The 15,000-nt window shown below is 40.4% G+C and overlaps 2 protein-coding genes across 3 annotated transcripts in view; both read left to right on the top strand.

The window, feature by feature from the left end:
• The window catches only part of LOC143024919 (arylsulfatase B-like), an 8,844-nt gene extending 178 nt beyond the window's left edge, over positions 1-8,666 (top strand). The window contains exons 1-11 of one of the 2 annotated variants that reach the window (XM_076184384.1): positions 43-67; positions 1,453-1,561; positions 2,715-2,878; positions 3,231-3,334; positions 3,760-3,872; positions 4,433-4,491; positions 4,914-5,021; positions 5,982-6,168; positions 6,710-7,016; positions 7,434-7,513; positions 8,195-8,666. In XM_076184384.1, the coding sequence (XP_076040499.1) occupies positions 1,453-1,561; positions 2,715-2,878; positions 3,231-3,334; positions 3,760-3,872; positions 4,433-4,491; positions 4,914-5,021; positions 5,982-6,168; positions 6,710-7,016; positions 7,434-7,513; positions 8,195-8,376 (1,413 nt within the window). In that variant the 5' untranslated portion in view covers positions 43-67 and the 3' untranslated portion in view covers positions 8,377-8,666. Of the gene's footprint in view, positions 1-42; positions 68-1,452; positions 1,562-2,714; positions 2,879-3,230; positions 3,335-3,759; positions 3,873-4,432; positions 4,492-4,913; positions 5,022-5,981; positions 6,169-6,709; positions 7,017-7,433; positions 7,514-8,194 lie in introns of those variants that run through there. The other variant, XM_076184383.1, reaches the window with a different exon arrangement.
• LOC143024356 (histone-lysine N-methyltransferase SETMAR-like) overlaps positions 1-15,000 on the top strand; it is a 213,640-nt gene that overhangs the window by 15,043 nt on the left and 183,597 nt on the right. The gene's annotated exons all lie outside the window — the stretch shown is intronic.

The following is a 15,000-nucleotide window of genomic DNA, read 5'->3' as shown; positions in this document are numbered from 1 at the left end:
CTTACAATAACAACGACTGTTGTCTCAAGGTTGAGTTAGCGCTAAACCCGTGGCTCCACACTATCTTGTAGGATTCCTCGGGTCCTCCCACGGATCTCTTTGGAAAAAAGTCTTTGAACAGTTGTTTGTGATGTACTAGTGTGTGACGGTTTTCTTGTCACCGGCTGAAAGTAGTAAAAGGAGAAGATCAGTCGCCGGTGGCTAGTTCCACATGTGTCAAAAGGTGTAGAAAATAGTCAGATATCTAGGGCCATGTCCAGACATCGAGTGTGAGCTGGATCCCCTGACGGCCCCTTGTTACCTAAAGTCTCTTAAAAAGGATCAATATCCTTGGACACGTTGATGTTATTTATGGATTTTCTTCAACCAAAGGACAGAGGATTTTATCCGCTTGAAGGGGCGGATTTCAGTGTGAAGGGAAACCGAACAATGGAGATTTCCTTCAAGATGGAATCGCTGTCTTTGGTCGGATGAGACCATTTATTCTTAACTTGAACATAACGGACAACGTATACCAATTTGTTGAAAAACGATAGTGAGGAGCCTACGCCAGGAGGTACTAAATAGCTACGGCCGAAGCCGTCACCTTTGTCTTATGCGCTTGGACAGTTGGGGAAGGTAACGGTCACTGCCGGGAATCGGAAAGGAGTGCGGGACTCGAACTCACAAGCAAGCGAATGCGAGACTGGAAGCCGACTATGCCACCAGCTTAATATTGATAGAACATGACAGAAACTTAACGTGCAAGCCAAACCGAGCAGGAATATCGGAGTTAAAGAAATAAGGAAAATAGTATTTACCGGAACTGAAGTGTTTCAGAACAAGTGGAGCAGAGTAGTGCGTTGTCATGATGAAGTTCCCGGTATCCGGACAACCTCTGGGTTAGGGTCCGAGCGACTGAAATTTTCTGTATAAAAATGAAAGAAAAAATACCAATAACAAAAAAAAAAAAAAAAAAAGGACGGACTCAAATTTAGCAACGCCGTTTTAGGCAAAGACAGCCTTGTGCTTGGTCCGGACAAATGAGCAACAACATATACTCAACTTAATATAAACAAGAAACAATACATAGAACCAATAGCAGGTACTTGCTTGTATGTAGAAGTCTTGCATATCGACAAGGAAACTACCCATATTCAAACCTGTCAACCCTCAGGAAGTGCAGCCCTGAGGGAATCTCTCTCCACACATGGAGCACTGGCAACCGGCGACTGATCTTCTCTCCTCACAACTTTAAGCTGGTGAAATAAAAACAACCCCACGCTGAAACAACGCAGACAACTGTCCAAAGTTTCCTTTCAGAGAGATCATTGGAAGGTTCCGAGGGTCATTATTACCAGCCAGTGTGGGACTGGCTGGCAATGATTTTACAATACTTTGTAGTCACCCCCTAACCCCCAAACCATGCAAATACACATGATATCTAATCCTGTCTTCTTGGGAATGGTACAGATGGATCTCCAGGGACGTTGGCTAGTGTTGTTGGGGCTTTTGCTCCTTCAGCAGAGCTTAGCACGAGCTTCCCAGCCTAATATTGTGTACCTTCTGGTCGACGATCTGGGTAAAGTAAAAGTATTGCAGTGTCCTGTCCTTGTTTTATGCATGATTATGTACGAGGTGGCATTAGTATATTTCAATCATTTCAGTAATTTAGGGCAACGTACTGTATGTATATATGTATGTCTGTAGTATTACATTACAGGATCACACACACACACACACACACACACACACACACACACACACACACACACACACACACACACACACACACACACACACACACACACACACACACACACACACATATACACACGCATATATATATATATATATATATATATATATATATATATATATATATATATATATATATATATATATTGCTTAGTTTCAACTAGTCAATTTTGTTTACTTTAGGAAAACTAACTGTAGTCACTATTAAACCTATCTTGATAAATAAACATGTTTAATTTCATTCTAAGAAATTATTTTGATAAAAACGATTGAAAAAAGGTAATCTGGCAGTTATGGCAAAATCCTAAAACGCTGCAGGATAATTCAGTTCAACGAAATTGAATATTTTAAGACGGCTACACTTTCTGTTATACATCTGCTCAATATGCCATCAAGTTTCACTGTTCAAATTTTACAATAAGTGACAGAAACATTTCTTAAAAGATATGACGATTAATTCCTGATAATAAAAATGCATGATAATAATAAGAAATAACAAAAATAATAGTTACAATAATAGTAATGTTGATCATAATGATAATAATAATAATAATGATAATGATAATAATAATAATAATGATAATAATAATAATAATAATAATAATAATAATAATAATAATAATAATAAATAATAATAATAATAATAATAATAATAATAATAATAATAATAATAATAATAATAATAATAATAATAATAATAATAATAATAATAATAATAATAATAATAATAATATTAATAATAATAATAATAGTAATAATAATAATAATAATAATAATAATAATAATAATAATAATAATAATAATAATAATAATAATAATAATAATAATAATAATAATAATAATAATAATAATAATAATAATAATAATAATAATAATAATAATAATAATAATAATAATAATAATAATAATAATAATAATAATAATAATAATAATAATAATAATAATAATAATAATAATAATAATAAAAAAAATTTCAGGCTGGAATGACGTATCTTGGCATAATTCTGACATCATATCGCCTCATCTTCAGAGTCTTTACGACTCTGGGATTAAGCTGGAGAATCACTACGTTCAACCCGTATGTACACCGACCCGAGCCGCGCTTATGACTGGCTTCTATCCTTACAAGATCGGTAGGCAGGTAAGACGAAAAATTACAATAAAAGAATATATAAAAAATAAATAAATAAATAAATAAGTAAATAAATAAATAAATAGATAAATAAATAAATAAATAAATAAACAAATAAAATTAATAGATAAGTAAAATGAAATAAAAAAAATCACACAAGCTCGTCAGACAGTTAAAAAATATATAAATTAGAAATAAATAGATAAATAGATGGGTAAAATCAGACAACCCCATCCAAGGAAATACCCAGCGTTCATTAATTCCACGCACATGCGTAGAACTATATCATATACTTCTGGGAATAAACACAAGATTGTACAAAAGGAAATATATGCGTACGTGCGCATGTGCCCTCTTCCAGACCGGCATCATCAGCCCTCTGCAGCCGACAGGACTTACACTCGAAAAGACACTTCTTCCTGAGCGATTAAAAGATCTCGGATACGCTACACATCTGGTCGGAAAGTGAGTCTTAATTTTTCCTTTTATCTATTTGTTGTCTATGTAAATCATCTAGAGCTGTCGAAAGTGCTTTAGAAAACTATGTTACACACGACTCGGTGGTGCGGTTGGTAGAGTCTCAGACTGTCAGTACGGGGGGTGCCGGCGGTACCTGGTTCGAATCCTGCCCAGGGCTGAAATTATTTCAGTATCGCTGCACTTCGTGTCGTTACTCCAACTCTCGTGGGCTAGGAGTTGGGGGTGTGTGTGCGTGTAAGGTCATAGCATTACCCATAGATCGGTCATACGAACTCTGAGCTCTCTTCCGGGAGGGAAATAGCTGTCGATCACGAGTCGAACACGTGATCCAAAGACCAAGGTGAATCACATAAACACACACACATATACCCCAACACACACACACACTAATGCTAGATGACTCTCGACAGATGGCATCTTGGCTTCTGCGATTGGGCTTACACGCCCACACGAAGAGGATTTGATACCTTCAATGGGTACCTTCTGGGTTCCCAAGATCATTACACCCACATACGGTCACACGGTAAGTGAATAAAATCGTATAAGGATAGCCAGAATAATACCTTCAGAGTGGCTCACCTTATCGGAAGGGTGTGTGAATGTACGTTCAACATCTTCAGCACATCTTCTTTTATCCCCATCTCTCCTCAGTGGCACAGAATATTATGTCAACACTAGGATATGAATTGAGGGACACCAGAAGACTCCTTAACGTTTACAAAAACAAATTCTTTAAATGGACAATTTTACATTCTGAAATGGACGCTTTTATACCTTCAAATGAATACTTTTACATTCTGAAATGAATACACTTACACGCTGAAATGGACATTGTATTCTGAAATTAACTGCTTTATATTCCAAAATGGACACTTTTAAATCCCGAAACAAACACTTTTAAATCCTGAAATAGACAATTTTACGTTCTGAAATTAACACTCACGCTGAAATGGACCCTTGTATTCTGAAATGAACTTTTCTATATTCCAAAATAGACACTTAAATCCTGAAACAAACACTTTTTAATCCTGAAATAAACACTTTAACATTCTGAAATGGGTTCTAACCAGATCTGATTTCCAGGCTACGACTTCTGGGATCAGGAGGAAGTTGATCATTCAGCCAAAGGCACCTATTCCTCAGTAAGTACGATCATGATGCTGAGTACGCGCACTACGCGTATTGGGCTAAGTCACTGCCGCTTTGTCATGGATGAGCCGAGCTCGAGTCCTCGGCTCGACCACGTTTCAATTTCCAACGTATGCCTCCTTCGAGCTACTCTCAGTCTCGACTGCGATGGCATGGTATTAAAAGTGATTTGTGGTTGAAAAGACGGGTATATGTGTGTATGTGTATGTGTGTGCGGGAGTGTACGTGCGGGTATATGTGTGTGCGGGTATGTTTGCACGGGTATGTGTGTGCATGAGGGGTGTGAAGGTGTGTGCGTGCATGTGAGGATATGTGTGTACAAGTTTATGCGGGTTTTCTGGTGCGGTTGGTGACTGAAGCCCAAACCATTAACACGAGAGAAGAGACGATGACCGAAGACCACTCTGCTTTTCAGAAACTTTATTCGAAACGGTCCTTGGAGATCATTCGGAACGCCTCGAGCACCCCGGACAAGCCCTTCTTCCTCATGATGTCCTTCCAGAACGTCCACGGACCCCACCAGGTGAGTTGCTTCGAACTCTCGATCTCGCTAGGTTCTTCAGTTCCGTGCTTTCGAAACGTCTTTCACTAGACCTAGCGAACGCTTTCTACCTCAGATAAGAAAACAGCTGATGTTCACCTGATTTTCTAGTTTGAGTTGATCTAGATTATTGGCTTATCTATAATGTATTAGGGTGGCTAATTGAAACCAAATAAGTACCGAACAATGTATTTATCACAAGGCGACATGCACCACAATTACAATACACGTTTACACCATGGAGGCAAATTAGCATGTATTTCCCAATCTATTCACAAGTACAATGCACGACAATCGTACAATACCCCCTAGCACGTACGTACACCACTACAATAAGATCGACCGGTAATTTTCATAAGTGTAGCTTATGGAGTTTGTGAAATTCTATGAAATGTTGTTTTAGAAGTACGAACTTTATCCCTTTGAATGCAGTGGCGAGTTTCACAAATCATAAACATATTCCGACAAATGCCAAAAGTGATTTTGTACAGCTGAGGTGTGAATCCTCGAGTGGCACTGGGCACCAACAATATCTAACCACAACAACAACAACCACAACTATCAACACATCATCCACAACCACAATCACCAACCACACCAACCACAACAACAACTACTACCACAACAACAACTACCACCACACCAATCGCAATCACCAACCACAACAACAACTACCATCACATCAACCACAACAACTACCACCACAACAACAACTACCACCACACCAACCACAACAACAACTACCACCACATCAACCATAATCACCAACCACACCAACCACAACAACAACTACCATCACATCAACCACAACAACTACCACTACACCAACCACAACAACAATTACCACCACATCAACCACAACCACAATCACCAATCACATCAACCACCATCATCTACATCAACAACACCTAATCACCACGTCTTCTCTCTTCCCTTCTTCAGGTGCCCAAAGAATATTCGAACATGTACCCCGACACCATGACGCAGACCAAGAAAGTCCTCTACGGGATGGTGACAGCCATGGACGATGTCGTTGGTCAGATCGTCGCCGCCCTGAAAGAAGAAGGCCTCTACGACAACACGATCATCGTCTTCACCTCAGACAACGGAGCACCGAAATCTAACATTAGTACGTGTTTATCTGTCAATCATAGCACACACCTCAATATCATCATATTGCCAACTCGTAAACCTATCATTACAAGGGCTACACGAAGTTCAACATAAAAGGAACACATGTTAAGGTAAATATGCATATATTCCAACACACAAACATCTTTATATAAGATGGTTTATACGTGGTTATGTGGGAGCTCTGAGTTCACGCTGTACTCTAAGAACTAGTCCCCTCCAGATCGTCAGTGAGTACCAATTGTGGAACATCATTACACAGTATACACTTGTTTAAATCTGCTGGTAATTGCCTTGTAATATATGGTTTGATCAAGTTTTCGTGAATGAGCTGAACATCCTTTCGCACGCCAGGTGTGAATATTGTACAAGATATGACAGTTTTTCGGAAAAGTATGCTAGAACCTATATTCTCATCTCTGTACTTGCAAAACTTTTATAACAAAGTCTACTGCAAATCTGGGCTAAGTTTCAAACAGAAACATCGACCCACAATTCGAGTATAAACTAAACTATATATAACTTCCTTCTTCACTTAGACAGGAATAAGCCCCTACGTGGAAACAAAGGAAGTGTGTGGGAGGGAGGCACCAAGACATCAGCCTTCGTCCACTCCCCACTCTTGCAACCTGGAACGCACAAAGGACTCTTCCATGTCACTGACTGGTACAACACTCTACTGGAAGCCGCTTCCACTTCCCCGAAGCTTCCAGAACACAAAGTAAAGTACGAGAATGATGGTTTCTCTCAATGGAAGGCCCTAAAAGGAGAATCTCCACCACCAAGAAACCTGTTCGTTTATAATCTTGAGCTTCTTGAAGACAATACGTTGAAAGGAGCCATTCGGTAAGTGCATTGGGAGAGTGGGTTTCTGCATGAAAGGTATGTAATCAGTCGAGGCAGGCACATATCCCCATTGTTTCCCTCTCACAAGAAGCTACGAGGGGATGGAAACAATGGGTGATGGATGGGATGGGTTGGATGGGAGTGGGTACGTCCTCCGACTGGCTACCCACCTTATAAGGGGGAAGAAGCCATTGGTTTTAAGATAAATGGGTATATAAAATGAACAGCAAAGATTGAACGAGAAGACAGAAAGCTTAGCAAATGGACAGTGTGAAGGACTACAAGTAGATAGTAACTTCTGAATATACACAATTCATTAACGAGACTATGTATGTTGTATCACAACTGACTAAATTCTAATGTAAGTGAAAGAAAAAGAAAAAAAAAGTCAGAAATGGAATATGTTATCTGTTACAGGCGAGGACAGTTCAAGTACATGGTCGGGATGACCAACACGAGAGGCGAAAGAACATTACCTCATCTCTATGATATTGACCGTAAGTAATTATGAGCTCCTGTTTATGAGGCTTAGAGAAGTCATACAAGACGTGTACATCCGCAACTATAGGCTACAACGTCTTTATGCATATGAAACAACAGTAGAATAGACTGAAATATCTTAGATTTGTTTTATCCGTACTTATCATAATCAGAATGGACATCAATTCACTAGAATCAGTACAGAGAAGAATGACCAAAATGATACATGGACTCAGAAATTTGCCTTACGAAGAGAGGCTTAGGCACCTTACACTCTCTGGAAAGACGCAGAGTGCGGGGTGATCTAATAGAGGTGTTCAAGTGGATCAAAGGCTTTAACAAGGGTGATGCAAACAAGGTCATCATATTAAAACAACAGGGCAAGACTCGTAGTAATGGTTATAAACTGGACAAATTTAGATTTAAAAAGGAAATAGGCAAGAATTGGTTTACTAATAGGGTGGTCGACGAATGGAATAAACTTAGTAACCATGTAGTAAGCGCTGAAACTATCAGTTGTTTTAAGAAACGATTAGACAACTTTATGGATGGGGATGACAGGTGGTGATGGATACGGAGCTGCCTAGCGTAGGCCTTATGGTCTCTTGCAGTCTCCTTCATTCTTATGTTCTTATGTTCTTTAGGACACTCTGACCTGAGCCTAATGAGGTCTAAAAAAAGAATCTCTAATTTCACAGTTGACCCCAATGAGGAGACCAACCTATACGAGGTTCTACCGGAGCTGTCCGCCTATATGCAAGTCGAACTCGAACTCCTAGCCGAGCAGATGGTTCCTGCCGATGACCCAAAGAATGACGATAGCGGGGCCGCACACTCGAACGGAGTCTGGACCCCCGGGTGGTGCTCGATCTCGTCGTAGTCTTGAACCGGTCCGGGAACCGAGTGCCAGCCCCTCAGGGTTGCACCTCCAAATAGAGGCGACGGAAGGGAGGGAGATGGTCCTCTCTGACGTCTCTCTCAGGACTATCAATTGCAGATAATCATTATTGTTCTCAGTCTTGAGTTGTATAGATAGAGGGACGGAAGAAAACGAAAGAACCACTCCGTTTTCTTTGTCGTTAATGAGCATAACTTTAGAATATGGTTCGTGTGATAATGACCATTTTGTCTAGTTGAATATCTATGACATCAATAAATGCTAATATTCTTCTTAGTGCATTATCTAGACCTATAGAAGTTGAGAAGTCGTTTTTATACTCTAAAAACTTTCTTCACGAATAGCCCTTCAATCTAAAGATGAAAAAGTAAAAGAAAAAATGAAAAGAAAAGAAAAAAGGCCTTACGGCCAGTCGAATACGAAATAAGAAATAAAGAATAGATAAAATAATAAATGAATAAATAAAAGTTCACCAGAAAATTCAGACGTGATGAAGGGTGTAAACAGCGAGTTGCTCTGAATGCCAAAACTTGTAAAAGGAAACGAGTTACGAGTGGAGTTCCTCAGGGTTCCGTTCTGGGTCCACTTCTGTTCATATTACACATCAACAACACAGACTGGATTTCAACCTACTGTATCCAAATTTGTCGACGGTATCAAGATCTATGGCATAGCAAATGGACACTTGAATCAAATGGACATTCACAAAGATCTAGACCAGGGGGTCTCTAGATTTTTTTTTTCACAGACAACCAACATATTCACATACCTATACATAGAACACAAGATACACAAAAAATAAAGACAAAAAAGATAACAAAGAAATTAATTACTCAAAACTTTTAGAAAAATAATCATAAAGACAAAAAGACACACAATATACACAAAAAATAAAGACAAACAAAAATATTAACAAAGAAATTTATTTACCCGAAAATTTTAGAAAAATAATCATAAAGAAAAAAAAGACATGTACAGTGCGGCAGCGGGCCATAGTTTGGTGATCACTGATCTAGACAGACGAGGGTAATCGGCTGATGATTTCCACATGAAATGTAACCCGAGAGAAAATATTCTCTGAATAATTATATAGATATAAATCTCGGCCTTGAATCATCTAAACAGCGTATCTGCCTCTGAGAAAGTAAGTCTCTAAAGATCTCCAGTCAGTAAACCTCGAGGTAATTATTATCATTACCATAAATGCACATTGTCAATGCATCAAGCAAGGTGTCATCCAAGGATTAAGAAAAACTAAAATTCTATATTCATATTTTTTGTTTATTTTTTCATGAAATTATAAAGGCTATAGCTGTGTTGTCTTTGCTCTTGTTCATCTATGTGACTGGTTTGCAAGCGTGAAGAGTTGAAACAATATTGTTTTTGCTTTTGTGTGCGTTTGATGTAAAAGTGCAGTGTATGTCCACTATATATATATATATATATATATATATATATATATATATATATATGTATATATATATATATATATATATATACATACACATATTTATATTTATTTGCGGGCGGACTGTTCAGACAGCAAGTTTTGTTTGTATATAATTTTGTGTGTGTGTGTGTGTGTGTGTGTGTGTGTGTGTGTGTGTGTGTGTGTGTGTGTGTGTGTGTGTGTGTGTGTGTGTGTGTGTGTGTGTGTGTGTGTGTGTGTGTGTGTGTGTGTGTGTGTGTGTGTGTGTGTGTGTGTGTGTGTGTGTGGATACATATGAATGTGTGCAAGTGAAGCATTTATGAAGATGTACGTGTGAAAGTGTATGTGTGTACATGCATGTGTGTGAGTGTGTATACACGTGTTTGTGGACGTGCGAACGTGTGATTCTGTGTACGTGTGGTCGTGCGTACATATGATTGTGTGTGCATGTCGTTGTGTGTACGTGTGACTGTGTATACGTGTACTTGTGTGTAAGTGTGTTGTCTACACATGTGATTGTATGAATGTATGATTGTATGGTTGTGTGTATGTGTGTTTGTATGTACGTGTGATTGTGTGTACGTGTGATTGCGTGTATGTGCGATTGTGTATACATGTGTTTATGTGTACGTATGGCTGTGTGTGTGTGTGCTTGTGTGTATGTGTGTGTGTGTGTACATGTGTATTTGTGTATATGCGTGTTTGTTTTTGCGTGGTTGTGGATGTGTGTGTTTACGTGTTCATATGTATGCGTGTTTGTGTGTTTATGTGTGTGTACCTGTGAGCGTAAGAGCAAATATGTGTAATTCTAAAAGAGCAGAACAAATGTGTAACAGTAAATTTTATTTGCGCAATTTAACATGTTAGCTCGGTTTTGGTTCAGCATCGGCCCGACTTCGAAACGTGCCCTGCACTTAGGAGCCATGACCAGCTACCAAACCAACCATGCCAAAGCCTTACACATCTAATAAACTTGTTATTTCTCTGAGGTTGGGTTGGGGTGAGGGCTGGGACAGGGGACATAGACAATCACACCATAAATCCGTAATAAATCTCTGATAACAAGAAAAAAAACCTAAATTAAAGAGTCCATACCAGATGGAGAGAGGCTAACAAGTTAACAAATCTTGATGACTAGGATCAAGAGGAGTTAGGCGGGAGGATTAGGAATGTGGGAATGAGGAGCGACGGGGTAGAGGGTGGTTGGAGTAAAGGGAGTGGGTGGGATGGGGGAGTAGCGTAGTCACTTCGTATCATCGCTGTTCGTTTTCTTGTTCACGTGAAGAACAAAGAACTTCTCTCCTCCTCTTCGAAGTATCAAATTCGGTGGCGATGACGTCAGCGTCGTTTGCGCGAAGGATGAAAAACAACAAAAGCGTGGGAAACGTTTGTAGACAAAGGCGGTTCTCGGGAAACGTTTGTCGCATCGAGGCACAGCTGGGGTCAGCAAAAGCTGACAGAGGGCTCAGATGGTGACTGGGTAGGGGAGCTGGTGTCAGACAGCTGGAGTGGCCTTGGAACTCTCCTGACAGGCAAGAATCCGAAGAGAAAACTACGCCTCCCTACCTCAGGATTTGCGCGCAGCATGATAACTACCTACATGTATTTATCTACACACATGTGCGCGTGGTTACATGTATACGTGTATTCGTGTGTGTGTGTGTGTGTGTGTGTGTGTGTGTGTGTGTGTGTGTGTGTGTGTGTGTGTGTGTGTGTGTGTGTGTGTGTGTGTGTGTGTGTGTGTGTGTGTGTGTGTGTGTGTGTGTGTGTGTGTGTGTGTGTGTGTGTGTGTGTGCGTGCGCGTGTGTCCGTGAGGTTGCATTTTTCCATGAAGTTAAGATGACTTCCCCTATGTGATGGCAAACACTGACCTGACAACCCAAGACCCTTTCGCGTCTTGTACAGTTGACGTTAGCAAATGTAGCGCCGCCAAATTCTGGTCCTTTTCATAACAATCCAACAAAGGTTACCACCAAGTCTCGGGTGACCTTTGACCTTCTTGTGGTCACAGAAGTCTCCGCGGTTTTGCCACTCATCGCGTAAACTTTTTCTTTTTTCTTTTTCTTCTTTTCTCCAAGAGAGCTGCAGCTGCGGAAAGAACTAGAAGCTGCTGCTTTGACAGTGTGCTGTCAGGACCTCTCCAGCTGCCAAGACGGCTCCCCCAAGCTGCTAACAGCGACGTCCTCTTCGTAGGTGCTGTGATGATTCGCTATTCTTTTCCCACAATACACGACCCGCGTTCAAGTGGGAAATCCCTACTCTTCCGTCGCTAGCTGAAGTTTACATATTCATATACACATATACATACATATACACGTATACATATACACATATACATGTATACATATACACGTACTACATATACGTGTTTATCAGTCTTATCGCTAACCCCAGCTGTGCCCATGCTCATCCTTACCATCTACGGTCCTTAACATCTAAACGTAAGTAACCTCGGCTTCGTAGCCATTGCCTCTGTCGAAGAAGATGACGACCTGGGTACGACCGTCGGGGAGGAGAACCCGGTATTCACCCTGGGTGATGATTCCGTCGGAGGACTCGGCGTGGCTGTACTGGTTCCCGCTCTCGATGTCGTTGACCGACCACTCGAACTCGTAAGGCATTCCAACCATCTGAGATCGAGTGAAGAGAAGAACTTTGGAGTGAGGCGAGGAGGGGTCGGCGAGGAAGAGGAACTGTGTGAGGCTGATGGGGTGGGTCGAGGCTAGGGGTGGGGGGTAAATGGGGGGGGACGGGGAGGAAGATATGTGTGAAGCTGAGTGGGGGGATGGGTTGGGGGTTAGGGGAGTTGTTTTTGGGGGTAAATGGGGGAGGACGGGGAGGAAGAGGAGTGTGAAGCTGAGTGGGGGGATGGGTTGGGGGTTAAGGGAGCTGTCTTTGGGAGTAAGTGGGGGGGAGGACGGGGAAGAGAAATTGTAGGAGGCTGATGGGTGAGTGGGTGAGTGAAAGGGGAGCTTAGGGGGAGTGCGTTTTCGGGAGTAAGTGGGAGTGGGAGTGGGAGTGGGCAAAGGGAGTTTTAACCTCTTAGGGAGAATTTGGTGATTTTTAATTCAAAGGGTTTATTCTGGTTAAAACAAGATGATTTCATTCACCTAAGAAAACCTTTGTGGACAAAGACGAGAGAAAAATAATGTGTACAATTTACGTCTTTGACATTAGTTGGGTTTTACCATTATTCGAAATTAAAAAAAAAGAATTACTCAGTACAGAAAATCACTTTGGTGATCATTTAAGTGAAATTTTATATATGCATCAAACTGTACGTCTATTTGAGTGTATGTGCATGCGAATGTATGCGTATAGATGTAAGGACAAGTGGACAGGTGTATACATCAAAATACACATTTCTACACATTTCTTTACATATGTACACATACATTAACCCAAGAACTGTATGGAGAGCTACATACCGCTGGAGCCGGGGGAGCTGGTGGAGCGGGTGGAGCTGCTGTAGCAGGTGGAGCAGCTCTGGCTAAGATGGAGTCCAGGAGAGTCCCTTCTGTGGGAGTATCGTAGAGTTTCCTGACGGAAGGTGAGGCGGTAGTGATGATTGGTTCCTCCCTCCTGGGCGTGCTGTACAACCGGTCGGGCGTGATCACGGGAACGGTGGGCACGGTCGGGACGCTGAAGACTTCGGAGACGCCTACTTCGGGAACTTGAACTTCGTAGCCTTGCAGAAGAGACTGGGCTACGGGGGTCCCGTGCACGGAGGCCATTGCCACCAGGGCGATCTGGAGCGAGAGGGTGACCTGCGGATGGAGGAAGGGGTAAGGTAGTATCAAGTGGCACCTTTCAACACCTCCAAATCAACCTCTAAGTCTTGCAACCCTCCAAGTCAAACCTCCAAGTCAACCTCCAAGTCTTTCAATCCTCCAAGTCAAACCTCCAAGTCTTAGAACCCTCCAAACCCGTACTGCACTGAACACAATAACATGACGATTCAAATTGAAGTAAAAATGATTCTCTCTTTGGGAAAGTTCCTGGGATTAGAAATTATCCAGTATTCAAAAAGAAATTTTTCGAAATACAGGAATTATGGATAAAAGAAACATATTTTTCGATCCACATATTGGGAACTTTCGGATGTAAAAGATTCCTTAAAGATATATGACTTGCAATATCGTTATAAGGACAAGCAATTCTAATTTTTGCAACGTTTTACATTAGAGTGAAATTATAATACACAATGTAATGGCATAAACTATTTTCACCTCGATGTGTTTAGATATATACTCTACATTACTGTGGGTAATGTAGAAATACACTTTACACTGGATAGTCACAAAATAATAGCTAGAGAAAATAAATAGATAAATAAATTATAACGCTCAGCAACGCTAGTTTGATGAATTCAACTGACACTCGCCAGAATAAAGTCTAAGATGTGCATCATTGCAAGGAAGGAGTTAAGAACAAGAAAAAAATATATACACATAAAAAAACGCGAAAAAGTACTTAAGAACTGCTCAAGAGTTGTATGGGAGAAAAGTTTGACGTATGGGATGGGTCGGGAGAGGCACCTGTGCATATATACCGAGAACAGGGAGTGGGAAAAATAAAAACAAGAAAATTCTCTTTGAGTGCTTCTCTTGGAATGTTTTATTTTATGTGAGAAATCGGCCATCAGAGGTGGGGGTGAGGGTGGGGAGGGGGGAGGGGAGGCACCTGGAGTTATGACTATATACGGGAGAACAAAGGATTACAAAAGGATTACAAAGGCGGAGCATGCCGACAGGAGACCTTTTGGTCCATAACTAGGTCGGATGCGAAAAAAATATATATAATTGATAAAAAAAAGTAGATAAAATAAAATGAAAACTATAATAATATAAATAATAATAAATAAAGTAAATAACGAGACCAAAAGAAAACGGGAAGTTGACAAAGAAGCGAGCGTTTGAACACGAATTTCAAAAAAGAAGCCAATGCGTGAAGGCGATTGGATGATGTACAGTGGTTGTGAAAGGGAATGAAGGCTATGTAATTGATAATGTAAGATTTAGATCAAAGAATGAGGGCAAACTTTGTGGAATAAATAGAGAGAAAGATATATTTTTTTTTCAAATTGAGTAGCGAATGATTTGTCATCGGTAGAATAAAAGTAAATAATAAGATCAAAAATTATTTTTGAAATGACCCAAGATGACAGTAGGTTGTTG

The sequence above is a fragment of the Oratosquilla oratoria genome, chromosome 4, assembly GCF_046742065.1.
Source record: "Oratosquilla oratoria isolate Oo_2021 chromosome 4, ASM4674206v1, whole genome shotgun sequence".
NCBI lineage: Eukaryota > Metazoa > Arthropoda > Malacostraca > Stomatopoda > Squillidae > Oratosquilla > Oratosquilla oratoria.
Note: the sequence above shows the minus strand (reverse complement) of the source record. Positions and strands in the feature narration are given on the sequence as shown.